Genomic DNA, 25,972 nt, shown 5'->3' on the forward strand with positions numbered 1-25,972 from the left:
CGCCAGATCCTTAACCCACGGAGCGAGGCCAAGGGTGGAACCCGCTTGCTTTTGGATACTGGTCTCTTCTAAACCAGCTGAGCCACAATGGGAACTTCTATTACTTCTTTTGAAGTGCAAAGCAACCCTACAAAGTAGGTGGTGTTTTTCCCATTTTACAGAGGGAAACAGGTAAAGAAGTCTTAGAGAGGTGAAGGGACTTGTCCAAACTCACGTGGTTGGTGAAGCTGGGAAGACTATTTAGAACTAACTCCAAAGTCAACGTGATGGTTAAATAGTTGTGAAGAGAGGAGTCCAGGTAAACCATTAGCTGTGCTTTATGGAGTGGACAGAATGACAGCAGGAGTAAGGGTCGGAGAAGGTCATCTGGCAAACCCAGAGGCAGAGCAAAGGCCATCAGCGGATTTCTTTAAGCTCACGATTTGTAGGTCAAAGGCATTAGTGACCGGGCGAGTCCTAGATTGACTGGCAGCGGGGAGAGTTGTGGGAGGGTGGCCCCCCCCCTACACACACACACAGACACACACACACACTCACTCCCCCGGATCTCCCCACTCCCAACCCGGACTCTGCACTGCCGCTCGAGGCTCCGCCCTAGTCCAGCCCCTCCTCGGCCAGTGGCAATCAGAATCACCCCGCCAAGGGCCAGCTCTGGCCCCGCCCCTCCCTTCCGGGTTCTTTCCCTCACTTCCCGCCGGACCCAAGTCAGACCCAGGCCCAGGCCCAGCCTCCATCTGGTTTGAAAAAATCCGAAGGACCCTGCCGGGCTTTGCTCCGCCCTATGCTACGCCCCTTCTCCGCCTGGTACCGTCAGAATTAACCTCCCGAGTGAGCTCAGGCCCCACCCCTGCCCGGTACCCCGGGCCACCTTCTCCCGGGAGAGCGCGCCCTGGCCCCTCCCCCCCTTCTCTGGGCGCCGTCCGGATGGCCCCGCCCCTCCCAGGCCCCGCCCTGTCTAGCGTCTTCCCCACGCGGCTCCGGCGGCCGCATCCTTCGACTCAGCTCCTTGAGCTGAGCTGCAACCATGGCGGTCACCGCTGAGGGCGCCCGTAGGAAGGAGCGCGTCCTCTGCCTGTTTGACGTGGACGGTACCCTCACGCCGGCTCGCCAGGTAGGGCCTCGACGTTCAGAAGCTCCTGTTGGGAGTGTCACGCGGACACCTGGAGACCGAATGTGTGGCCTCCAGCAGCGTGACCCCAGATCCCCCGGGACTGTGTGTGAGATACCGGAACACACCCGGCCCCTGACACCCTAGGGCCGCCCTCTGGGAGTGATGGGAACCCGGTTCCCCACGTCACAGGCCCCGAGCGTCCGTGCCCTCGTTCTGCCTGGGAGCGAGGAGGGGGTGGGTCGGATTCTGGAGGGAGGAAGTTGTGAGCAGGGACCTGGTCCCTCCGCCGCCAGGCCTGGCTCCACGCTCCCACCTCCCCAGCAGTGACTCCCACCCCAGTTCCAGCCCAAAGAGGCACCAGTAGCCCGATGCTGGCTTCTGAACCTAGGGTTCCATACAGGGCTCAGTGCTCCCAAGCGTTGGAGTCCCAATCGGGCCGGGGCCGGGGGTGGGGGGAGTGTCTCCGAGCCAGCCCACCCGACCTTTGCAGACTTGGGCCGCGGCTGGTTTCTCAAGCCCCTCCTCTACTTTCCCTCCCTCCCAGGCCCATCCCCCTCCTCTTGGAGGGAAGGAGGGCTTCTGTACCATTTAGGCAGAGTTTTGGGGCTTCGCCCACTTGGAGGGAGGGGCTAGTCTGGTCACCATGGGAATCTTGTGGTTCCGGGTGGGCGGGAGTGCAGTTTCCCTTCTAAAAGCATCTCACCAGGTTGATGCTCCAACCTCTGCTCCACACTCAGTTTTTCTCCCTTCGGGTCTCACCCAGGATGAGCCCCCAGACCCACCCTCACCAGGTGGGTTCATGGATGAGCAGGCTCTTTCTTGCCCTCCAATCTGGGTCCATCAGGACCTCCTGAGGAGTCTCCTAGAGCAGGGAGCCAGTAGAGGTGGGTTGCCTGGCAGAGGCTGATGGGCACCCAGGTCTTAGTCTCCCCCCCACTTTGTGAGGGCCCTGGGGCCAGCAAGAGGAATCAGGCCACCTCACCTTCCAGCAGCTCCCTGTGTCCTCAGGGATGCGAGGAAGAAGACAGTGGAGCGAGGGTAGCAGGGCTGAGGAACAGTGTCCACCCCTCCCTCTGACCCTTAGCTCCACTAACCTGACGGCCTGAACAAGAACAGTGGCACTGCTGGATCTGGCCTTAGCACTTTTTAAAAGTTAATTTTTAATTGTACACATACTCGTGAACACGTTCTCTTGTAAAGAATGAAAACGGAACAGAGAAGGCTGAAGTCCCCTCTGATTAGTCAGGATCCCAAGCCCAGCCTCATCCCCAAAGTTGTGAGGTTTTCAAAGTGCGTTTGATTGTTTTTAATAAGTGATATCATACTGTGTGTGCCTTTCTGCAGCTTGCTTTTGACAATAAACAGCGTGTCTTGGGGCTCTTCCGTGTTGGAAGCACAGTCCTGCCTTATTCTGTTGTGGCTGCAGTATAGAATTTCAGCGCAAGTGTGTGCCATTCTCTGACTGACTAGCTTATTTGTCTGCAGTTTTCTTCCTGTTATAAACCCTACCCAGTGAACATCCATAATGCACCTGCACAATTCCATATGACAGGGTACTTGCATTTTAAGTTTTAATAGATCCTGCCAAATTACCCTCCAAAGTAGCTGTACCAGTTTACCATCTCACCAGCAACTTGAGAGTGTTTGTGCTCTGTCCGCTCTAGATGTTGTCAGCTTTGAATAACTGAATGTTTGGAAACACGGCTTATAACTCATTAGTTTACACATTTCCTTGACAGGGAATCTTTTCAAATGATGAGTCACTAGTCAATTGCTTATTCGTTTCCAAACACCACCTCATTTAAGCCTTCACAGTGACCACCTCCAGGCAGTTGCTACTATGATTCCCATTTTAGAGGTGGGACAACTAAGGCAAAAAAAAAAAGGCAAAGCCGGAGTTTCCATCGTGGCTCAGCGGAAACGAATCTGACTGGTATCCATGAGGATGTAGGTTCGATCCCTGGCCTCGCTCAGTGGGTTAAGGATCCGGTGTTGCCGAGAGCTGTGGTGTAGGTCACAGAGGCAACTTAGATCTGGTGTTGCTGCGGCTGTGGTGTAGTCTGGCAGCTGCAGCTCCCCAATTAGACCCCTAGCCTGGGAACTGCCATATGCTATGGGTGCAAAAGGCAAAGCCATTTGCTTAAGACATCCTGCTCCTAAAGGACTTGAGCCTGCTTTTGAACCCAAGTGCATCTAATTTTGAGATCTGGGTTCTAAACCTTGAACTGCCTCAGATGTAGGTGGAATGTGGGCTCCCAGGATTCTGAACCCTGAGTGAGATCTAAGTGGAGGGCCCAGACAGGCTGACAGCCAGAATCTCGTGCTTTCCTGTCCCCCTGCAGAAAATTGACCCTGAGGTGGCTGCCTTCCTGCAGAAGCTGCGCAGTAGGGTACAGATCGGCGTGGTGGGCGGCTCCGACTACTCTAAGATTGCCGAGCAGCTGGGAGAGGGGGATGAAGGTAGGAGGGGTGGGCCAGAGCCAGCTTCAGGTGGAGGGAGTGGGACTTTGGGAGATTCCCTGGAGCTGTGTGCCTTCAGAGACCCTGCCCTGCTTCAGGGAAAAGGAAGTAGAGTGAGCAGCCACATAGTTCCCTCGGTGAGTCAGCCATCATGTGGTGAGCACCTACTGTGTGCCAGGCACCCTGAGGGGCTTTGGAGAAACAAGGAACAAAGCGGACAGAATCCTGCCCTTCCATTGTTTATGCTCTCAGTTCTCCCTGAGCCTTGATTTCCTCATTTTTAAAATGGGCTTGGAGTTCATGTCCTCAATCAGCGGTAACAGACACAACTGGGATCCATGAGAACACAGGTTTGATCCCTGGCCTTGCCGAGTGGGGTAAAGGATCCAGTGTTGCTGTGAGCTGTAGTGCAGGTTGCAGACATGGCTCGGATGTGGCGTTGCTGTGACTGCGGTGTAGGCCAGCAGCTGCAGTTCTGATTTGACCCCTTGCCTGGGAGCCTCCATGTGCCGAGGGTGCAGCCTTAAAAAGCAATAAATAAATTAATTAGTAACTAATTAACTAAATAACACGGGCCTAATCAGGGAGTTTCTGTTGTGGCTCAGTGAGTGAAGAACTTGACATAGTGTCTATGAGGATGCAGGTTCGATCCCCAGCCTTCCTCAGTGGGTTAAGGCATTGTCCTAAGTTGTGGCATAGGCCAGCAGCTGCAGCTCTGATTCAACCCCTAGCCTGGGAACCTCCATATGCCACAGGCATGGCCCTAAAAAGACCAAAAAAAAAAAAAAAGAAGCACATAATTAATAATGGCTACCATTTGTTGAGAATGACCATGTGTTAACTTCCTTTCATTTAATATTCATAATTTAGGGTTGATATGATTATCCCTTTTATTTTCTTTTTTTTTTTTTTATAATGAATGCTCTACTTTATTTATTTTTTGTTGTTGTTGTTGTTGCTATTTCTTGGGCCGCTCCTGCGGCATATGGAGGTTCCCAGGCTAGGAGTTGAATCGGAGCTGTAGCCACCGGGCTACGCCAGAGCCACAGCAACGCGGGATCCGAGCCGCGTCTGCAACCTACACCACAGCTCACGGCAACGCCGGATCGTTAACCCACTGAGCAAGGGCAGGGACCAAACCCGCAATCTCATGGTTCCTAGTCGGATTCGTTAACCACTGCGCCACGACGGGAACTCCCCTTTTATTTTCTTTTTTCAAAATCCTATTTAACAGAGGAGAAATCTTTTTTTTTTTTCCCCCTAGGGCTGCACCTGCGGCATATGGAGGTTCCCAGGCTAGGGGTCTAATTGGAGCTGTAGCTGCCGGCCTACTCCAGAGCCACAGCAAATGGGGATCCAAGCTGCATCTGTGACCTACACCACAGCTCACGGCAATGCTGGATCCTTAACCCACTGAGTGAGGCCAGGGATCGAACCTGCAACTTCATGGTTCCTAGTCAAATTCCTTAACCACTACTCCACGAGGGGAACTCTAACAGAGGAGAATTCTGAAGACAGCCAGGACCCAGAGCCCCTTTTCTCAGTTGAGTTCCCAGGTTCAGCTCATTTAGCCAAAGGCCTCCAGGTCCTCAAACCAGAGACTTCCTTGACTTTTCCCTCCCCCTCTTCTTTGTTTTGTTTTCTTTTTTTTTCATTTTTGGCCACCCCACGGCATACAGAGCATCCCTGGCCTGAGCCGCAGTCTCCACGCAAGCCGACGCTATGGCAATGCCAGATCTTTAACCCACTGTGCTGGGCTGGGGGGGATCAAACCCGTGTCCCAGCGTTCCCAAGACGCTGCTGATCCCATTGTATCACAGCGGGAGCTCCCACCCCTTGTTTATTCTTCAGCAAGTCCAAAACTTTCTCCCTGTGTCTCCATCTCCACTGCCCCATCATAGTCCAGGTGGGCACCTGACTCTGCATCAGCCTCCTGGCTGAGTTCCCAGCACCTCCCCGCCCCGCCCACTCCAGCCACTTCTTGTGTTGGTCAGAGCTGGTTGGTCCCATGCAGCCAGTCTTGAGAACACAGTGATGGAAGTTGTAAAAGAAAAGGGAAGCCCCTGTGCAGAGGGGCTGCGGGAACGCAGAGCAGACGTGGCATCCTCTCCTGGGAGGCCCTGGGGGGCTTCCAGAGGAGGCGCTGGATCCTAGGGGAGGAGTGGAGGAGGACGTCCCAGGTGGGGGAGCTGCGTGAGCAGGGCCCAGAGGTGTGTTTGGCTTGAGTGCTCGTTTGGAAAAAACCAAGCTGCAGAAGGCAAGGAGGCTGGAAAGCAGGCTGGGGATGGAATGGCAGCCCAGGGAATGGGGGCTTCTTCCCTCTACTTGGCGCTGGGCACCTGGTCTCACACTCTTTCTTTCTCCCCTGGCCTCTGCGTGGCCCTGAAGTCGTCGAGAAGTTTGATTATGTGTTTGCTGAGAACGGAACCGTGCAGTATAAGCACGGACGACTACTGTCCAAGCAGGTCAGTGTCCCCCAGGGCCTTAGGACACTTTTCCACAGTGGGATTGTCCTGGGGGCTTCTGACCGGGGCGGGCGACGGGGTTCGGTGCCCGCCACCCTCAGAGCCCTGTGTTCCTTGCCCAGACCATCCAGAACCACCTGGGCGAGGAACTCCTGCAGGACTTGATCAATTTCTGCCTCCACTACATGGCCCTGCTCAGGCTGCCCAAGAAGCGGTGAGACCCCCGCCCCGCCCTGTGTCCTACCCCTCCTGGGCCTGGGCGGGGAGGGGTGGGATTCAGAGGGGCCCTGATTGCCGGTGGGTGAATTCCTGTCTCCTGGATTCGAAGTCAGGCCCGTCTCCTCCCTCCGGCTCCCTGCCCTCCCCCCTCCCCGCCCCCACCAGGGGAACCTTCATCGAGTTCCGGAACGGCATGCTGAACATCTCGCCCATCGGCCGCAGCTGCACCCTGGAGGAGCGCATCGAGTTCTCCGAGCTGGACAAGGTGCCACCCGCTGTGCAGAGCTTGGGCGATAGGCCCTCAGTCACGCAACCCTCTAAGCCTTTATTTTCTCATCAGTGGAGAGGGTGGGGGGGGGAATGCGGGTTCTGATTCGACCGGTGCCCTAATGCACGCCTGCCCTGCGCTGTGGTGCCAGGCACTTCTGCGTCTTCCCTGCACCACTGGTTCCTTCCCTTGGTGACAAGCATCACCAGCCACCTACCAACCTAAGCCAACACCTTGGGCATCATTTCCTCCTGCCAGCCCATCAGGTCCAACAGTGATTCCTGGTGTTTCAGCCTCCAGAGTTGGTCTTAGATCCCTTCGTGTGTGTGTGTGTGTGTGTGTGTGTGTGTGTGTGTGTGTCCCCGACATGAAACCCTGCCAGTCTGTGCTCCAGCAGTGCTGCGGAGAACCTTCTGAAGCACATCTCTCCGGCCCTGTCCCCTCCTGGCTTACAATCCTTCCATGGGGCCGCTTACCAACTGGACAAGGTCCCGGTCCCCTCCCGTGGGGCCCTGAGCCCTGAGGGGTCTGCCTGGCCCAAGCCCACCTCTTGAGCCTTCTCCCTTGCATCTCCTGGTTCCTGGGACACACCAAGGTCCCTGTCACCTTTGTGCTGCCCCCACTAAACCTTGACTTGCCTTTTTTTTTTTTGCTTTTGATTTTTAGGGCTGCACCTGTGGCATAGAGAGGTTCTCAGGCTAGGAGTCTAACTGGAGCTGTAGCCGCTGGCCTACGCCACAGCCACAGCAACACGGGATCCAAGCCGCTTCTGCAACGTACACCACAGCTCACAGCAATGCCGGATCCTTAACCCACTGAGCAACGCCAGGGATCAAACCCGCAACATCATGGTTCCCAGTCGGGTTCGTTTCCCCTGCGCCATGACGGGAACTCCCTTTGACTTGCCTTTTGCTTGTTGTCCCCACCGCACACTCCTCCCTTTCCGGGATAGAGCCAGTCCGGCAGGCCTTGGCATGCCCGCCCATGTCTGTCCAGCTCACCGGCCTACCCCAACAATCTGCTCTCCTCCTGATTCCAGAGATAGCAGCCATTTCCTACTTCAGGGCCGTGCCTTCTGCCCTGACACCCTGTGCTCAGATATGGCTCATTCTCTCATCTCCTCACCTCTGCTCAGATGTCACCTTCTCAGTGTCACCTTCCTTAAGCGTTGCATGTAACTTTGCACCCGCATGTACCTCCTGCTCTTCTATTTTATTTCTTCCCAAGCAGCCATCACCATCCTATGATACACTGTGTCACCTACTTTTCAAATCTTGGTTTTTGTCTGTCCCCCTACTGAAGTCGAGAGCTCCCTAAAGGCTGGGGTTTCTGTGTCTGTTCCCTGCTGGGTCCACTGGGCCCAGCACAGGCCTGACACAAGTGCTTAAGAAATACCTTTTGAATGAGTGAAATAGCTGATTTTATTTCCATTTCATGACTGAGGAAACTGAGGCTCAGAGAGGGCAGTGACTTGCCCAAGGTCACAGGGAGTTCATTTCAGCCCAAAGATTTGTGGGGTTTTTGTTGTTTTTTTTTGTGGGGTTTGTGTGTGTGTGTGTGTCTTTTTGGGGCTGTACCTGCCGCATAGGGAGGTTCCCAGGCTAGGGGTCAAATTGGAGCTACAGCTGCCAGCCTACACCATAGCCACAGCCACACCGGATCCCTAACTCACTGAGCGACTCCAGGGATTGAACCCACATCTTCATGAATACTAGTCATGTTCGCTAACTGCTGAGCCACGACAGGAACTCCAGCCCAAAGATTTGAATTTGGGCCTCTATCTGCTGCCCTCCGGTGTTTCCCTGAGGGTGGGGCAGTCAGACGGCGGGTGGGGGTGTTGTAATGATGTCGCCCAGCTCATTCCCCTGCCCACCCTGTGCCCCAAGGCTCAGGGCCCGCACGCAGGGAGAATGGTTAGGATTGACCTTGGCCAAGAACTTCCTCCCACACACGTCGAGAGGTGGCCCTTTCTCAGGCCACCAGGTTTCCAATCCCAGCTCTACCTCCTCTTGCCCAGTAGCCTGGGAAGGTGGCTTCAGTACTGTGTGCCTCTGTTTTCTCATCTGTAAAGTGGGGATAATCACAGTCCCCCTCTCATGGGCTCTGATGAGAGCTGGGCAAGGTGAAGTCTGGCACATGCAACCCCCAGCGTCTTCTCTTCTCTTCTTGGCTCTCATTTGCCCCCTTCTGGAAAGGAGCACAAACCTCTGGCTGCCTGTGTGCCCTCCACCAGCACAGCTCTAATATACATGCTTTACTGTCCTCCTGCAGCCCCTCAGATGCTGAGGACGGGTGGTTCCCTTCCTTAGATGAGGACCCTGAGTAAGGGGACCCACTTGAGGTCCCACTGCTGGTCTCCGCTAAGGCTGGACTTGGCACATGCTGTCCAGTGACTAGCCTGGCTCCCTGGAGACAGGAGGTGCAGCCATCCTGAGCCGTGAAGGAACATTTATTCAGAGCACAGGGCACCCTTAGCTCTAACCCTGGGCCCTCAGAGTGGCCTCTGATAGGGACTCTGGCCTCCCTGGGGGCCCATCTACCTGCAGGGAAGACAAGGCCAAGGCTGGCAGGGAGGGCCACATCTCTCATCTCTGTTTTCCGTGAGAGAGGCAGGCAGGGTTCCTTCATTACCTTTCCATCCTTTAGCCCAGGACACAGGCTTGGAGAAGGCAGACGAATTGCCCTGGTCACAGCCAGGAAGCATGGCAGTCTGCCTTCATCCGCCTCTCATGTGCTCCCTGGACCACTTCTCCAGGCTCCAGACTGCTGGCCACCTCCTGCCTCTCCCCCCCTTCTAGCCCTACCCAGCCGGGACTGACTGAAGCACTGGGCGAGGCACTTCCCTCCCACGCTCCAATCCCCAGGGGCTCTTGGTCCCCCAGGATGTTTGCAAGCTCCCCAGCTTGGCCTCCAGGCCCTCCGGGAACTGATCTTCCTGCTGAGCTCTCACTGCTGTTTCAGCCAGATGGGGACTTCCCTTCTCAGCACCCTGGCACCCACCGGCCCAGCAGCCAGGACAGCTGCACCTCCAGGCCCAGCAGGGCTGCTCCCTCTGTGTCCCCAGAGCCAGGCTGGGGATCCTTGGGCTACTGAGTGCTTTGCAGACAGGCTGCAGACTTCCAAGAGGGGTGGAGGCGGGGGACTCGTATCCCCCAGCCCTGAGCACAGGAAGGAGCTGGTGCGTGCACACTGTTGCCTGGTTGGTGCTCTGCCGGGCGTCTGCTGCCCTCTGCCCACTGCCACTTGGTCACAGGTCTTTGCCTGCTCCTGGCTACTCACCCTGTTTCTGGTATCTGAGCAATGGTTTGCTTCACTGGGCTGGGTGGAGCTGATAGGGCTGTTCTCTGCACTGAGGCGGGGGACCTGGGACCTGGGACTCAGACTGTCCCATCCATTCAGTCTTCTTGTGGAGCCTCTTTTCCAAGGCTACCTCCCAAATACCCCGTCCACCCCCACTGACAGGACCTGGCACTGAGCATAGTTACAGGCCCTCTGGATTCAGGCCCAGGCTCTGCCCCTGAGGCTGGGTGACCTTGAACAAAGCACAGCCCCTCTCTGAGCCTCAGTGTCCTCCTCTGTAAATTGGGGGTGGGGTCTTAATATCCAGCCCAGGGCCTGGCACACAGCAGCCCTCTTAACCTCAGTCTGCTCCCTCCTTGTCTGCAGAAGGAGAAGATCCGGGAGAAGTTTGTGGAAGCCCTGAAAACAGAGTTTGCCGGCAAAGGGCTGAGGTTCTCCCGAGGTATGTCTCCTCCACGGAGGGCCTGAGGTCTGGAGTGGGGGCCCCGCCCGGGCCTCACTCCCCGAGCTGGGCTGCACTCCCCAGGTCTTCAGAAACCCCTCTCAACCCTGAGAGCACAGCCAGGACAGCTGAGCCAAACAGGCAGGGGACTCCAGTCCCCGAGGCTTCCCCACCTTCCCACCCAGGTGCTGAGGTCAAAAGCCAGAGCGTCTCCCAGTGTCACTCACCCTGCAGTCCATCCCCTACGGTGACCAGCGGGATCCTTACAGAATAACCGACCTGGTCACCCCTCTGCCTAGAGCCCTTCAGAGGCTCCTTCTCAGGCCTAATGAAAGCCAGGCCCCTCCCTGCACCCCAGGGCCCGTGTGCCCTTGCGCCTGCCCTTCCCCAGCCTTCTCTGTCGCTGGGACACTCCACGCCCTCCCCAGCCACTCTGGCTCAGGTCGCAGCTCCGTGTCACTCTCTTGGAGAGATCTCCTGAGTTGTTCCATGCCCAGCGCCTGGTGCTCAGTAGGCACTGGGGATGTTGAATGAATGCCTGAACGGAGGGCCTTGCCCAGGGCCCCCGGGAGCCACCCCTCTCCTGGTCCCGTCTGCCACCCCCACTCTACCCCCGCAGGAGGCATGATCAGCTTTGACGTCTTCCCTGAGGGCTGGGACAAGCGCTACTGCCTGGACTGCCTGGACCAGGACTGCTTCGACACCATCCACTTCTTTGGGAATGAGACCAGCCCTGTAAGTGTGGCTCAGACTCAGCCCAGGTCCCCCCACCTCAGGTCGCCCCCAGATCAAGGTCAGGACACAGGTGGGACAGAACAGACCTCCTGAGCAACTCCCAGAGAACAGCCACTGCTCGCCAGCCCCAGTACCCAGATTGGAAGGCGGGGGCCCAGAGCTGGCTGGACACTTGCCCCACGTCCCAGAGCAAGTCAGGGCAGATCTGATGAAGAAGGTGAGCGTCCTGGTGGTTCGGAGGGGGTAGGAGGAGGGGCAGCTCTGTAGGAGCCAGTGTGGGGAGGGGCCCCATGCCAGGGGGCTTGTTGGGCCCCCACCCTGGGGACTCCCTCCAGGCACCACAGGCAGTTAGGCCTTCACGGCCCCTCCTCTGTGTGCAGGGCGGGAACGACTTTGAAATCTACACTGACCCCCGGACCGTTGGCCACAGCGTGGTGTCCCCGCAGGACACTGTGCAGCGATGCCGTGAGATCTTTTTCCCAGAGACAGCTCACGAGGCGTGACCAGGGGCCCTCGGGACTTCCAGAAAGCTCTGCCTAGGCCTGAAGAGAGCCCCTGGCCCTGGTGTGTCGGGGAAAGGCAGGGGGCACCGGAACCCCTCCTATTACCTGCTGAAGGCCCACCTCTGTGGGCCCAGGGTCTAGGGGGACAGCCACCCCCAGCCCGTCTGCCCCTGTGGGACTGGCCCCCGTCCTCCACCCCAGGGCCCTGGCTACAGCTGCTGCCCGCACTTCTGAACAGAGAAGGTTTCTGTCTACGCGGGAAGCGTGTGCGGGTGTTGGTACGCGGCAGAGCCCGCCCTGCCTGCCTGCCTACCCTGGGTGGTGTGGGCAGCGAGGAAGGTACATACTTGCGAGAACTTTATCTCATGGATATTAAATGTTAGGAACCAGACATGGAATCCGTTCTGTCTGAATGGCTGTTGGTCCCAGTCGCGAAGCTGTTACAGGCCCCTCTTTGCAGAGAAGGCAACGGAGGCCCGGATGGCAGGGACTTGCCCCAGGTCGTGTGGAATCTTTGATGGAGTTGAGGAGGGTGGGCCATTAAAGCCCCAAACAAGCCGAGCCGTTTGAGGTGTCTGCTCCCGGCCCTTCCCCTGGGACCCAGACAGACAGGCAGCTCTGGGCCAGGCTGAGTCACAGTTGAGGGTTTATTGCCAGTGTTAGGAAGGATGGGGGAGTCCAGGTGGCCGGGGGTCCCAGGAGGTCTGGACACTATGGGGCCATGAGTGGGGTGGCCCTGGGGGCTGATGTTACGAAAGCCTGCTTCCTGGTTGGTGCCTAAAAGGGGGCCCCTACCCCCGGGGGGCAGGGGCTGTCTTGGGGGCTCCCTGGAGTTAACCTGCACTGATAAACCTTCCACCCAGGAAACCAGGGGGCCTTGTTCCTCAGGGGAGAGGCCTCGGGCCTTGCTGGAGTTGCCCGGCTCTAAGTGGGGTGGCAGACAGGCTGGGCCATTCTGAGTGTTAGGGGCTGGCCAGCCCAGCTAAGCAGCTCTGGCCTTCCTGCCTCTGGTGGGGACAGGGGTGGGGTTACATACCTCAGCTGCTCCCCACCCTGGGCCTCTGGGCCACCCACAGGGTCGGGGATCCTCCCGGACGGTCACTGACCTCCCCATCCAGTGCCTTTGCACCCCTGTTTTCCTCAGACTGGGTCTCATAAGGGTCACTCCCTGGCAGGACCTCCCTTGAGGCTCATTTCTCCCCCATCAGGATGGAAGGTGAGGCATGGAGGCAGGGCCCCCCCTCCTGGCCCCCCAGGCCAGGCCAGCCCTCTGGCCAAGAGTGAATGCACGCATCACATCCTGGCCCAAAGGGAGAAGGACACCACGCAGCTTAAGGGATGGACAAGACAGGGACCACACCTCAGCCACTGGCCCATTAGGGGCCAGCAGGAGCCTCTGTCCTGTGGCTTTGGGAAGAGGGACCTGGTCTCCCAGACTGGGTGCCCCTGCCCGGGGGGATGTGTGTCCACCCATCGCAGGCCCTCAGCCGTCATGGCTGGGCACAGGCAGAACGTCAGTGGAGGCTGTGAGTCAGGGCAAAGGGGAGGGCTCCAGCCAAGCTGGGGGAGACAGGGCCCCCCGCCCCACAGAGCCTGGCCTCCTTGGGAGAATGGAGGCAGCAAGGCCCAGCGCAGCCCAGGGTAGTGGACACAGCATCAGTTTGGGGGTCACAGAGCCATTGCCAGGCTGAGGAGGGGCTGGCCTGCCAAACAGGAGCCCCCCCAGCTGCCTTCTGCTCTCAGGCCCTTCCCTCCTACACCTCCAGGGCGCTTCTGAGGAAGAGCAGGAAGGAAGGCTGGGCCTTGGCAGCGGGGTCAGGGGGCCCCGAAAGAGGCTGGGGGGCTCCCCCAAAGCACTCACTGGCTTGGCTTCTGAGGGGAAGGATCCAGGTCGCAGGAGACCCCAGCCCGGGGTGGAGGTGTGAGTAGCACAAGCAGAGTCTGGCCCCCGAGCCAGGCCTGGGGCAGGGGCAGCGGGAGCGGCTTGTCTGGGCAATCCCAGCCCCTGGCCTGGCGCAGCCCCTCAGGCTCCGTGGACACGTGGACAGGCGTTGGGGGACAGGGGAGGGGAGACAGTGGATAAGCAGAGAAGGCAGGTCTGGTGGCCTCCCCCTCGGTCCAGCTCACACGACGGTCACAGGGTGCGGGGGGAGGCACACACGTCCACAAGCACAGATGGACAGACAGACACCGAGGCCGCCCGGGGACTGGTCAGCCAGGGCAGTGGGGCATGGCGCTGGCCGCTGCCCGGCTACCCTGTGTGGCTCCCCCCACCCCTACCCGCACCGGCCGCCCCGTGAGCCACCCGGCCTAGGAGCCCACGACCTGGCCGGACCACGTCTCGTGGGGAGTGTGTGGGGCCAGCTGGGTGAGCACCACCTCCACGGCTTGGAACTTCTGGTTCTTGGGCGGGATGGGGCACATCTTATAGGTCACCTCATCGCCTTCCACTGGCACGTACTCCCCCTCGATGCTGGCGGATGGAGGAGGATGGGAGAGCGGTGTCAGCCCTGGGCTGTGGTCTGGCCCGGGGCTGCCTAGCCCTGCACCGAGTTAGGCCAGGGAGCCTGAGCCAGCTTCCCTTCTCAGAGCCTCGGTTCTCTAATCCACACAATAGGAATCACATGCAGCCCCCTCTGTGCTATAAAGTGAGCAAGAGAAGGCGGTCCCGGGGCTTAGAGCTCAGACTTCATGGGTCAGGCCTAGCCCTGAGGCCGGGGCACGGGCCGAGACCCCTCCTCCCACCTCCTAGCCTGCCCCCCAGGCCCAAAGGCCCAGCCCCGTGATGCTGGAACAGGACCCCAGGACTCAGGCTGCGGTTCCCAGGGCTTCTGGGGTCTGAGCGTCCCCTCTCCACCTGGCCCCAGCCCTCCCCCACCGCAGCACCCAGAGGCTCTGAGAGAGGAGGAAGATGCCAGGAGCACAGGCTGCAGCGGTGGGGGGAGAGGTCTGGGTGGCGTGCTTGAGGCAGTGCCAGAATGCCAGCAGGGGCCCGGCCCAGAGAGGGAGCGGGGGGACTCACTCAGAAACGTGCACGAAGATGTCCTCCGACCCGTTCTCGGGCGTGATGAAGCCATGGCCCTGTGAGCGTGAGAACTGCTTACAGACGCCCTTGAACACGGGGCCAGCCGAGGCTCGGGCTGTCCTGAAGATACGGGAGGGGGATTGGAGCCGCGGCCTGGGGACCCCACTCCCACCGCCCTCATGGGCCCTGCCTGCGGAGCCTGCCTCCGGGTTATGGAAAATGCTCCCTGGGCCAGAGACCACCCATAGTTAGACTAGTTCAGTCCTCTCATCATCCCTTTGGGCAGTAAGGAGACTGAGGCCCAGAGAGGGGAACTGGCTGTCCCGGGGTGCATGGCAAAACGATCTCCTGACTCCCAGCCAGTGCCTCTCTCTCCATCCCTCCCCTCCTGAGGTTGTTCTGGCTTACATGGATTTCTGCTGTGAGAGTTCAGGGTGAAGAATGTGCAGCCTAGGCTTTAATACCTCCCTATTAATATCTTTAATACCTCCCCAGGAGAACTCACTATCTCCTGAAGCAGCAGTACCCATCCTATTCACAGCTTTTTTCTTTTTTTCTTTTTCTTTTTTTGCTTTTTAGAGCCGCTCCCGCAGCGTTGGAGGTTCCCGGGCTAGGGGTCGAATTGGAGCTACAGCTGCTGGCCTATACCACAGCCACAGCAACATAGGATCTGAGCCACACCTGCGACCCACGCCACAGCTCATGGTGACGCTGGATCCTTAACCCACTGAGCGAGGCCAGGGCTCAAACCTACATCCTCATGGATCCTGCTATCCTCATGGATCCTAATCGGGTTCGTTTCCGCTGAGCCAGGACGGGAACTCCCTTCCCTTATTTTTCATTCATCCATTCATTCCTCATTTGTTGAGCCTCTGTGCTTGGCCTTGGGTTGGTCAGCACTTGCCATCAAAAACTCCTCCTTTGGCCAAGCCAAGTCGTCTCTCCCTGTGGCTCCCACAAACCCCCTCCCCAGTTTGACCCCACCTGGTGACCTACCCCACAGGCCCAGGGCTGGTCCCCGTGAGCCTGTCCAACTCACCCACCCAAAGCACCCAGCTTCCTTCTCCACCGGACACACCTTCCAGACCCAGCGAGGACGTCTTCCCTGATGCCCGACACTGGGTCCTCCCCCCGAACCCTGCCCAGTGTGGTGACTAGTGGGCAAATTCCCTCTGGACCGTAAGCAGCCTATGGGCTGAGACTGTCTGATTCATCACCAGGTCCCTCAGGCAGGACTCAGTAAATCTTGGTGGAGTGAACGAATGCTAGCAGTCACTAGAAGGTCCATACACAGCTCCCCTGTCCGTGGGTGGAGGAGGATGGGGCTGGGCCCCGACCTGGGGAGAGGTCACTGGAGGCTGGGCGAGGGGCAGGTACTCACGCTGAGTATGTCCTGGTCCGTTTGGTGGGCAGGGGACTGGGCAGGTCGCGAGATGAGACACCGCCTCGCTCCCAGACCCTGCTGCCCTCCCGGTGGAAGGGGAAGGTGGGCCAGACAGGGGACTTGGGAGAGTGGAGTGGGGGCACAACCGGGGGCGGCGTGGGCTCCGAAGTCATGGTGGGGCCGGCCGGAGAGCCTGGTGGGCTCCCGGGCGCAGGGGCCGGCGAAGGGCTTGGGCGTCCTTGCGGGCAGGGCCCGGCCTGGCCCTGCTCAGCAGCCTCACCAGCCACAGGCTCCGTCTGGAAGGGGCAGAGAGAGAGGTACAGGTGAGTGTGGTCCAGGGTGGGCCACTTCTGGACGCAAGTCTGGAGGGCTGGGCCTGCCTGCTGCTCCTTACAGGGGGAGTTCCAGCCACTGGCAGCCGCTCCTGACTCAGTGTCCTCACCAGAAAGGCAGAATAGTCACGTGGCCTTGCTGCAGGCTGAACTGTGTGCCCGAAAATTCACTTGTTGGACCCTAACCCCCAGTGTGACAGTATTTGGAGATGGGGCCTCTGAGAGGTAACTAGGTTCAGATGAGGTCCAGAGGGCGGGGCCTGCGTGATGGGATTAGCATCCTTAGAAGGAGAAGCACCTGGAGAGCCTGGCTCCTCTCTCCCTGCCCCACGAGGACCCAGCCAGAAGGGGGGCTGTCTACGAGTTAGGAAGAGAGCTCTCGCCACAACCAGACCGTGCAGGCGCACGGAACTTGGGCTTCGAGTCTCCAGAACGGTAAGAAGTACGTCTCGTTTAAGTCCCCACGTAACTGTGGTATTTGGTTACGATGGTCCAGGCTCACCGATTCTAACCGCAGACTCCTTCCAGCTTAAAGTTCACTTGGTTAACTTGGGGGCCAGGAGGAGGATGGGCAAAGCGGCCAATGATTTGGAACACAGTTTGGCACAACTGCTAGCACTTTCAAATCCGCCGACGTGGGTTCGCGTCTCAGCCTTGTGGCGTGTAATGTGGTGACCTCAAGCAAGCCACTCAACTCTTCCAACCAGTAGGGCAGGTGGCAGTGAGTTCTCTGGACCCCAGTGGCCTGGGTTTGAATCCGGGTTTGCAGCCTTGGTCAACACTCATAGCTTTTGACTCAGTTTCCTCCTCTGTAACATGGGGACAGTGTTGGTCTTATTTCACGGAGAGGTGGCTCTGAGGATTGAATGCCTTTCTGAAGGCTTAGAACAGGACCCGGCACGGTAAGCTCTTGGGAACGTTGGCGATTTCTCCTCAGCCCCCATTTCCTCCTCTCTAAAATGAGGTTGAGGATACTCACCACGCAGTGCTGCTGAGTGTTCAATGATTTTGTGTGTGTGACAGCACCTGGCACCTTGGAGCGACCCAATAAGTTGCTACTGTCAATGCTAATCAATAGGAATTCTGGAGCCGAGAGCTCAGTGCTTGGAAAAATTCATCCTGTGTTTTCCTCTGCAGAGGAGGAGAATGTAGTTCCCCCCACCCATGCTCTCAACACCCGCCCCCCCTCCCCGGGGATTGGGACGTCTTGGACGTGAAGAGACACTCGGCTGTTGCCTGAGCCTGGGGCAGGCGGCTGCGTGGTAGCTGCTGACTTCCACTGACCTCTGCTTCCTCATCTGTGTGACGGAGCTGATAAGCCCTGCCTCACTTGCTCCCAGGCTCTGGCGAGGCCTGGCTAAGAGGGGACGTAAAGAAGCTCCGGTTGTCCACGGTCATATAGGAGGGGGGTTGATGGGCTCTCCACTTCCTCACCCCCGACTCTTTCCCTCCCTGACCCCCTCACCCAAAGGCCCTGGGGCCAGAGGTGAATCGCTGAGCTAAGTCTATTTCTGGCTTCCAATCCCCTCCCTCAAGCCTGTAGTTTCCAGGGAAGAATGTAAGACTCCTTAGGACTCCTGAGCCCTGCGTGGACCCCGTTCAACCCCATCCCTGGAGCAGGTCTGCTGTTACTGTTCGAGATCCCAGCAAGTGGGACTTTTCTGGGTCAAGGAGATGAGCTGGCTCTGCCACCTCTGGGGATGGAGATGCAGGCTCCCTCCTCCCCAGCAGGCCCCCAGCACATCCCCTCCAGGGGGAGGGCTCTGAGGCGTGAGAATTGCCCCTCCAGGTGGTCCCTCCTGCAGACGTGAAGTTTTTCTCTCTGGGCCACTTGAGAAGGCGGGGAAGGGCCAGGTTTGGCGTTTTTATCCCCATTTTATTTTTTGGCTGTGCCGTACAGTGGCTTGATGTGGAATCTCAATTCCCAGACCTGGGACTGAACCCAGGCCCTAGCAGTGTAAGCACTGGATCCTAACCATTAGACCACCAGGGAACTCCCTACCCCCTTTTTTTTGTTTTGTTTTTGGCCACACCCATGGCATGAGGAAGTTTTCAGGCCAGGGATCAAAGGCCAGCCACAGCAGTGACAACACTGGACCCTTAACTGCTAGGCCACAAGGGAACTCCCCTACTCCCAGTTTAGAAAAGAAAACTCGAAGCTTAAAACTTGCCCCGGAATGTGCACTGCCGCACAAATAATAGCTCCAAAGTGGAAACAACTCCAAGATCCATCAACTGATAAATGGAAGAACAAAATATGCTGAACCACAAAATAGAATATCATTCAGCCATAAAAAGGAGTGAAGTACTGACACATGCTGCAATTCAGCTGGACCTTGAAATCACGATGCTAAGTAGCAGAGGCCAGCCACAAAAGACCACGTACAGCATGGTTCCACGTGTGTGAAATGTCCAGAACAGGCAAACCCATAGAGACCGAAAGGAAATGAATAGTTCCAGGGGCTGGGGAGGGAGAAAGAAAATGAAGAGTGACTGCTCATGGGTACAGGGTTTCTTCTGCGGGTAATGAACATGTCCTAAAATTGACTGCAGTGATGTGGCACAACTCTGAATAGACTGGAAAATCACTGACTTGTCCATCTTGAGCAGGTGCATGACATGGTGTGGGAATATCCCAGGAAAGCTGTTACTGAAAAGGAAGACAGGCAGCAAAACTCCCCAAGATGACAGAGCCAGGAAAGCAGGAGACGCCGGCCCTGCAGCTCCCTCCTGGGTGCCCCCTACCCAACCTGGGCCAGGGTGGCAGGGGGTGGGGATGGAAGCTCCGCCTCCTTTCCCCAGGGAGCAGGGCGGTCCCCGCCTGCCCACTGCAGTTTTCCCAGGCCTGGTATTGTGCTTGGCGGTGACAGCTGGTGCTGGGAGGTCGCGGGGAGGGGGAGGGGCAGCAGCCACGGTGGTTACCAAGGAGATGCAGCGGAGCTGGGCCTCGCTCTGGCCAGCCAGACCTCCAGGCCTGAGCTTGGCTCCCAGGCCTTGCAAAGCGGGCGGTGGGGAAGGGGAAAGCGGCCCTGAGTACCAGGGTTGAGGGCAGACCCCTTCTGTCCCCTCCCCCAAGTGGGCCAGGCAGCAGAGGGGAGGGGACAAATAACAGCCATAGGCTCCAGCTCCCGGCCACCACCTGCCACCCTGGGAGGAGGCGGGGAGCTGGCCTTCGGGCAGGAACTGGGGCTGGAGGGGCAGAGGTAGTGGCCCTCGCGGTGCCACGAGTGCTGCTCCGGGATCTCCCCGCTCTCACTCCTCTTCTGAAGATGGGGATTACAGGAACCCCGCCTCCAGGGCTCCAGTGAGGACGAAGGAGGGTGGAACGGCCAGTGCTGAGCAGGTGCCGGGTTAAGGGGGCAGGACTGCTGAGTTGGGCCTGGGGGGACGAGGGAGTGGGCAGGAGGAGAGGCCCGAGGGGCAAATGCACACTTTGCTCTCATCTTCCCTGTTTCCCCCAGGACTCACCTTCCCACTAGGTCCCCGCCCTGCCCCTCACAGCTTCTCTGCTCATGTAATTCCTGCAACAGCCCTTTAAGGCCGGTGCTATTATGACCCCATTGTGCAGATGTGGAAACTGAGGTTCAGGGAGGCTGTCACTGGCTCAAGGCCACACAGCAATTCACGTCTGAGCCAGGACTTGAACCAGGGCAATCTGACTCCGGAGCCCTGGAGTGGGAAGTCTGGAGTCCTAGGGTCAGGCCTTGCATTGCTGCTGACTTGCTGTGTGACCTTGGAAAGAGTATCCCCCTCTCTGGTCCCTGCCAGAACCTTGGACTTGAGGGAGCTGTGCAGTGCAGGGCAGCCTGGGAGACCAGGGAGAGGGAACAGGGGATCCAGGTCCAACCCTAGCTCCAGAATATTGCTGCAGAAGCGGGCAAGAGCAGACAGGCTTTTGTCACCTGAATCCCATACATGGTCTTTACAAGAAGTCTTCATGGAAATTATTTTCCATTTTTATTTTCCAGTTGCCCTGAAAGGTTGAAATTACAGTCGTTTCCATTTTACAAATGAGGAAGCTGAAGCTCAGAGAGGTTAAGTGACTTGCCCAAGGTCACAGAGCCGAGCAGTGACAGAGGTGAGATTTGCCTGCAGCAAACAGTGCTTTTCTTGTGAGGATAAATCCTGTTCTGTGTTCAGCCACGATGAGGCTAAAGTTTTCCCAAAATAATTTTTCTTGAGAAAGTAAAGGGGAAATAAATTCCAAGAGCAGAGAAATAGAAGTGTTTGTAGAACATTTGTTTCAGCGCAAACAGAGCTAAAGCCCAGCCCCCAAGGGATCCCACGTGCCTGTCTGGGGGCCTCGCTGGCCTGGAATAATGTCCTTCAAAACTAGTAGTTGGAGGATAAGAGGACAGCTCAGAACCCAGATGGCCCAGGTTTGAGTCCTGGCTCTGCAGTGTCCTAGCTGAGTGACCCTCTCTTTTTGAGCCTCAGTTTCCCCCAGTCAAATAGGGTGAATCTAGGAGTTCCTATTGTGGCCCATGGTTAACGAATCCGACTAGGAACCATGAGGTTTCAGGTTCGATCCCTGGCCTCGCTCAGTGGGTTAAGGATCCGGCGTTGCCATGAGCTGCGGTGTAGGTCAAAGATGTGGCTCGGATCCCGTGTTGCTGTGGCTGTGGCGTCGTAGGCCGGCGGCTACAGCTCCTATTAGACCCCTAGCCTGGGAACCTCCATATGCCGCAGGAGTGGCCCTAGAAAAGGCAAAAAGACAAAAAAAAAAAAAATAGGGTGAATTCAGCACCCCGTCCAGGTCATGGGAGCAGCCAGGGAGCTCTGTCAGTGGTCTAACTGGGAGTGTTTTGGTTCTGACCTTCCCAGCCAAGTTCATCTTCATTTCCCTACATGAAGACCAGACCCCGGCAACTCCACACACAAAAGGACAAGGCAGCTGAAAACAAAACGTCAGGGCTGTTCAGAGAGAACCCTGGGCAAGGTCATGATACAGAGTCCCAGGGCTGTGAATGGTGATTCAGCCCCATCAGCAGGGGGCCACTGCCCTGGTGTTGGGACCCTGCCAGTTATCAGCTCCCCAGAAAAGAACTGGGCAGGAGATGGGCGTCCGAGTCCTCTGGTGCCCATGCAAATCCTTCTCCTTCCGGGCAGGTCAGAGAAAGCAAACAGTTTCCACCACCCGGTGCTGTGTGACTGGGGCAAGCACCTGTCCCTCTCTGGGCCTCATTTTTCTCCTCAGCCACAGGAATCATCACTGGTTCAGATGACTCATGAGGGTCACTCTGGCTGTCTCCAGACGGACGAGCAGAGCACGGGATGGTCAGGCCTGAGGCGACAAGATCATGGCCACCATCTATTGATTATTAGCCACGTGCCAAGGCCTTTGCCCCACTTCCACCTTGGTTGCTCACAACAACAGGGCATGGTCGTGACCATGTGAAACGTCATGCTCCTGAAAAGCAAACGGAGGCCCAGAGAGGCGAAGGGTCTTGCTGGGGTCACGAGGCCAGGCAGGGGCAGCTTCTCTGCGCCCTGGGGATGTTTTGGGGGGGCGGTGCAGAAAGGCCTCGGGCAGGAGGGGGGAGGAGGACCAGCAGGCCCAGAAAGCTCCTGCCTCCCCCTGGAGAAGGAAGAGGAGGGCTTGGGGCGCTATTTCTGGCTTTGTGCTGACTCAGACCATGACCTTGGGTGAGTCACTTGCCAACTATGGCAAACTTGACAACAACTCCCACAATAAAAACATCCCAGCCCAAGGCCCCACTGTGGGGGAGCCGAGAGGCAGAGGAAGGGGTACGGTGGCTTAGAAGGGGGAAGGACAGGGACCACAGGATGATGGTGGAAGGGCTTTCTGAACTTTGGGGTCTTGTCCTTGATGGGCTCAAGGAGGTTGGGGAACAGCCTCAGGACCACCAGACAGAAGCTGGCATGTCTCCGGCCCCTCCCTCTCCCCGAGCCTCCCAGAAGCTCCTTAAAATACATCAGTGCCAAAGTTGCTCTAGCAGCTGGAGGTGACCTAATTAAACCTGATTCTTTCCCCCTCCCACTGTGTGTGTGTGTGTGTGTGTGTGTGTGTGTGTGTGTGTGTGTGTACGCATGGGGGGCCTGCTCCAGCCAGTACTTGAGCTTAATTGAGATGCTTTAACTCTTCTCTTTGTCATGTGCCCAGCTCTCCTGGGGGGACTGCTATGATTAAGGCCTTTGGGCATTACGGGAGGTGGGGATGCCAGGATGGGCACCTCCAGAGCCATGCTTACACCCCAGCTCTGCCGGCTGTGACCCTGGGCAAAGCGCTTACCCACTCTGAGTCTCCCTAGAAAGAGGAATGGACTAGTCAAAGTCACATTTAGAGTAGCTGAGCTTGGACTTAAAGCAGCGTGACCCCAAAGCCCCTGAGCTTCCCAGCATGCCACTCATGGCACTCATGCCATTTCACTGCCCTTTGGGGCAGGGGCAGAGACCCCACTGCTGTTTGCCTCCCATTTTAATACTCTGCACGGACAAAGGTCTGAATGGCCCCAAGCCCTCTTCCCACCAGGTGCTGGGGCCTGGCCATGCCAGTAGTGCCCAGTGGACGTGACCAGCTCAGCCAAGCCCTGAGCGCCCTCTGCTGGTGCCACTGTCAGGGACTTGCCTCCAGACCAGCTTGCAAGTGTCCCCTCCCTACCAGCCAGCTATGTGGGAACCCACCCCGGTGCCCCCTAGGGAGCCCCCTCCAGAGCCAGTGGACTCCGTGAACAGTGCCCATTTCTGCAGACCTGGGAGAAACTGTGGACAAGACGGTCCTCCGGCCTCTCCCAGGCCTCTGAGCTTCTTCCTGCTTACACCTGCCTTGTTTGTTTGTTTGTTTGTGGATTTTTTAGAGGAGGGTCAGACAGATCCAGAGGGGTGGAGCAGATATGGGAGATAGACGTTTTTTGGAAGACTTCAGAGAATAGGAGGGGAGGATGGGAGAAGGAAACATCCAGAATTTGGAGGACCCAGGGGCCTCTGGGATGGAGTCAGCTTTGGGGAACTGGCTCCCCATCTCCCAGGGGGCTGGAGATAGCCCCTTCCCAGGGAGAGGCCTCCCCTGGAGCACGTCCAGACAGGCACAGTGCCAAGCTCTCAGAGAGGTTGCCCACCCCCAACCCGGGCGCACGTCCTCCTCCCCTCCCCCAGCCCCAGCGGATGCAGCAGTTCACACTCTGTATTTATTATTGTTCTTGCTCTGCACCCCCTCCCTTCTCCCTGGGAAGAGTCTGCGGGCACCCGCTGTCTCCCTTGTGGCTTCCAGCATCGCCCCTTATCTTCTCCGCCTGGACTCCCTGTGCCAGGGTCAGGCCACTCAGGGACTTGGCACTAGCCAAGGCTGTCCTGAGTCCTGGCATCCCACAGCGGGGCACCCAGCAGCCCCCAGCCCAACTCCCCTGCCCTCTGGGGGCTGTGCCCTGGCAAAGGTGGAGGTCAGAGCAGGGGAGAGGAGTGGCCTTGGGAGAGGCAAGAGCTCCTGTGGGGGTGGCTCCGAGGCAAAGGGGAAAATAATAACATGGAGCCACCTCTCCAAGCCAATTAGCACAATTACCCCCATCACATCGGGGAAGAAACAGAGTCAGGATGAGACAGCTGCTCCAGGTCCCACTGCCCGCCTGCCCCAGACAGTCCCTCCCCGGCCCCAGCCCAGTTTCCAGGGCAAAGACCCATTTGGCTCCCCGCTGCTACGTCCTTGCAGCATCTGGTAGGAGCACAATTATTTCTCCAGTCATTTCTCTCCCCCTGGTTCCCAGACAGGAGGCTGCGGCTTGGCAGGTGTCTGCTGTTCTCCGCTTCTTGAGCCAGACACAAGTCCCAGACACACACACACACACACACACACACACACACACACACACACACACGCTCTCAACCACACAACCTCAGCTTCCCTTGGGGGCCAGGGAGAGGGCGGGAGGGCCGGCGGGCTCACCCACAAGCTCCTACCTCTCCTCTGTAGACTGAACTGGGCTGGGCCAGCCCCAGGGGAGGTGCCCACCTTCCTAGTGCCCCTGCCTTGCCCCTCCCTCCTTTGCCCCCACCAAAGCCCGTTTCCAGAGCCGCTGTGCCCTCCTCGGCCCCCAGCATCAGCCCTTACCTCTCCCTGGCAGCAGAAGTCCTGGCACTGCCTCCTGCAGCCGCGTCAGCCCTCTGCCTCTTTGGTGCTTGGAGCTGATGAGCAGGGGATGGGTCTGAGAGATGTGCTGTGTGTATGACTCCGTATGTGTGTGTGTGTGTGTGTGTGTGAGAGAGAGAGAGAGAGAGAGAGAGAGAGAGCGAGAGAGAGCGAGCATGCGGCACCTCAGGCCCCTCACTCACACACGCCTTCCTCCTGACGTCAGGACGAGCAGGAGGGAGGGACGGGGATGGGAATTTGTACTCCCTGCTTAAAGGGACACGGGGCCCCGGCTCCTCTGCCCCCCTCCCCCCAGCACCTCCTGAGTCAGGCACGGGCGGAGCGAGAGTTAGCTGCGTCTCTCAGGGCCCTAAAGCTTCTTTTTCTGGAAAGTGGCTTTTATTGCCAGGCCAGGGTATAATTTGCCCTGCCAGGTGGGAGCAGCTGCTGAGGAATGCAGGGGAGGACGAGTGGGGACTGCCTGCATTCCAGGCAGGCAGAGAGCAAGTGGGGCGGCAGGGTGAGTGTGTGTGTTGGGGGTGGGGGTGGGGGGCTGCCCGGTGGTGGGGGGGGGGGCTTGGAGGCCACAGCAGGGTCCCAGGGACTCTCAGAGTGTCCCCTGGCCTCCGTTGGCCTGTCCCTCCCTCAGCTGAGATCCTTGTGAATGGACCAGGGGGGCCAAGACGCAGGAGCTCTCTGTCTGGCTCACAGCAGGCCTGGAGCTATGTCTACTGAACTGAACTGAACTGAAGGGGATCCTGAGAGGGCAGGTTGCTTCACGTGCACACGCACACACACACACACACGCACACACATGCACGCACACGCATGCACCCACATGCATGTCCATGGCCCAGGAGACTGCAGGCTGAACAGCTGCCCCTCCTGGAGGGAGCCCCGCCTTCCACACCAAAGACGCCCTAGATGAGAATCTCAGCCCCAGCGCTTCCGAGCTGTGAGCTTGGCCAAGTCTGGTCCCCCACAGCCTCTCAAAGTGGGGAAGGAAGCCCTTTCCGGGGCCGAGGAGGCTCCCGTGGACCACCCCCCACCTGGCCGGAGGAGGCCCCCCACACACCCCATCTTCTTCCCTCTTCCCGCCCCTTCTCCTCAGCCTCAGCTTGGAGAGAAGGAAGTCTGGCCGTCACTTATCTGTCGAACTACTGCTGACTGGCGCGGCCTGGTGTTGTCCAAAGAAGTCTTATTAAAATAAAAAGGAGGGAGCAGTTTTAAGGGAAACGATCAAGCACAAATGCAAATACCTAATAAAAATAGCTGGTAAGTGGCATTGATGGCGTCCACCTGTCAGGCAACCTGCTTCGCCTTCATTCAAAGTTGAGACAGGAGTTCCCTTGTGGCTCAGTAGGTTAAGGATCCCGTGCTGGGGCTCGGGTTGCTGCTGGGGCACAGGTTTGATCCCTGGCCCGGGGAACTTCCAAATGCTGTGTGTGTGGGTGTGGCCAAAACCCAAAATCCAACCCACCAAAAAAGAGAGAGGGTCACACCTGTTAGCTGCGGTCATCGGAGGCCCAGGGTTCTGATTCTATTCCACCAGGTCTGAGGACCCTGCCTAGAGGACTCTATCCCCCCTTTAATAATTTTTTTTTTGGTCTTTTTTTGCTATTTCTTGGGCCGCTCCCGCGGCATA

The 25,972-nt window shown here is 58.0% G+C and overlaps 2 protein-coding genes across 2 annotated transcripts; one reads left to right on the forward strand and one right to left on the reverse strand.

Moving 5' to 3' along the window:
• Positions 1-680: 680 nt before the first annotated feature.
• On the forward strand, positions 681-11,894 carry PMM1 (phosphomannomutase 1). Its single transcript, XM_047786139.1, has 8 exons — positions 681-1,111; positions 3,454-3,571; positions 5,960-6,036; positions 6,159-6,250; positions 6,421-6,520; positions 10,190-10,265; positions 10,885-11,000; positions 11,381-11,894. Exons 1-8 carry the CDS (start codon positions 1,025-1,027, stop codon positions 11,501-11,503), a joined length of 789 nt encoding a protein of 262 aa, XP_047642095.1. The 5' UTR covers positions 681-1,024; the 3' UTR covers positions 11,504-11,894.
• Positions 11,895-13,399: 1,505 nt separating this feature from the next.
• CSDC2 (cold shock domain containing C2) lies at positions 13,400-24,554 on the reverse strand. The gene is made up of 4 exons (XM_047786140.1): positions 24,310-24,554; positions 15,910-16,208; positions 14,526-14,648; positions 13,400-13,976 (listed from the first exon to the last, which is right to left on the reverse strand). Exons 2-4 carry the CDS (start codon positions 16,083-16,085, stop codon positions 13,814-13,816), a joined length of 462 nt encoding a protein of 153 aa, XP_047642096.1. The 5' UTR covers positions 16,086-16,208; positions 24,310-24,554; the 3' UTR covers positions 13,400-13,813.
• Between the last annotated feature and the right edge of the window lie 1,418 nt (positions 24,555-25,972).

This window comes from Phacochoerus africanus, chromosome 7, assembly GCF_016906955.1.
Source record: "Phacochoerus africanus isolate WHEZ1 chromosome 7, ROS_Pafr_v1, whole genome shotgun sequence".
Taxonomy (NCBI): Eukaryota; Metazoa; Chordata; class Mammalia; order Artiodactyla; family Suidae; genus Phacochoerus; species Phacochoerus africanus.

Excerpts from the sequence above, each read along its gene's own strand:
- PMM1 (XM_047786139.1), top strand. The coding sequence starts at position 1,025 with ATGGCGGTCACCGCTGAGGGCGCCCGTAGGAAGGAGCGCGTCCTCTGC. Across the intron at positions 6,037-6,158 it reads GACGACTACTGTCCAAGCAG|ACCATCCAGAACCACCTGGG; the intron begins GTCAGTGTCCCC and ends TTCCTTGCCCAG. Across the intron at positions 10,266-10,884 it reads AGGGCTGAGGTTCTCCCGAG|GAGGCATGATCAGCTTTGAC; the intron begins GTATGTCTCCTC and ends CTACCCCCGCAG.
- CSDC2 (XM_047786140.1), bottom strand. The coding sequence starts at position 16,085 with ATGACTTCGGAGCCCACGCCGCCCCCGGTTGTGCCCCCACTCCACTCT. Across the intron at positions 14,649-15,909 it reads CGGACCAGGACATACTCAGC|GACAGCCCGAGCCTCGGCTG; the intron begins GTGAGTACCTGC and ends CCGTATCTTCAG. Across the intron at positions 13,977-14,525 it reads ATCTTCGTGCACGTTTCTGA|CATCGAGGGGGAGTACGTGC; the intron begins GTGAGTCCCCCC and ends TCCATCCGCCAG.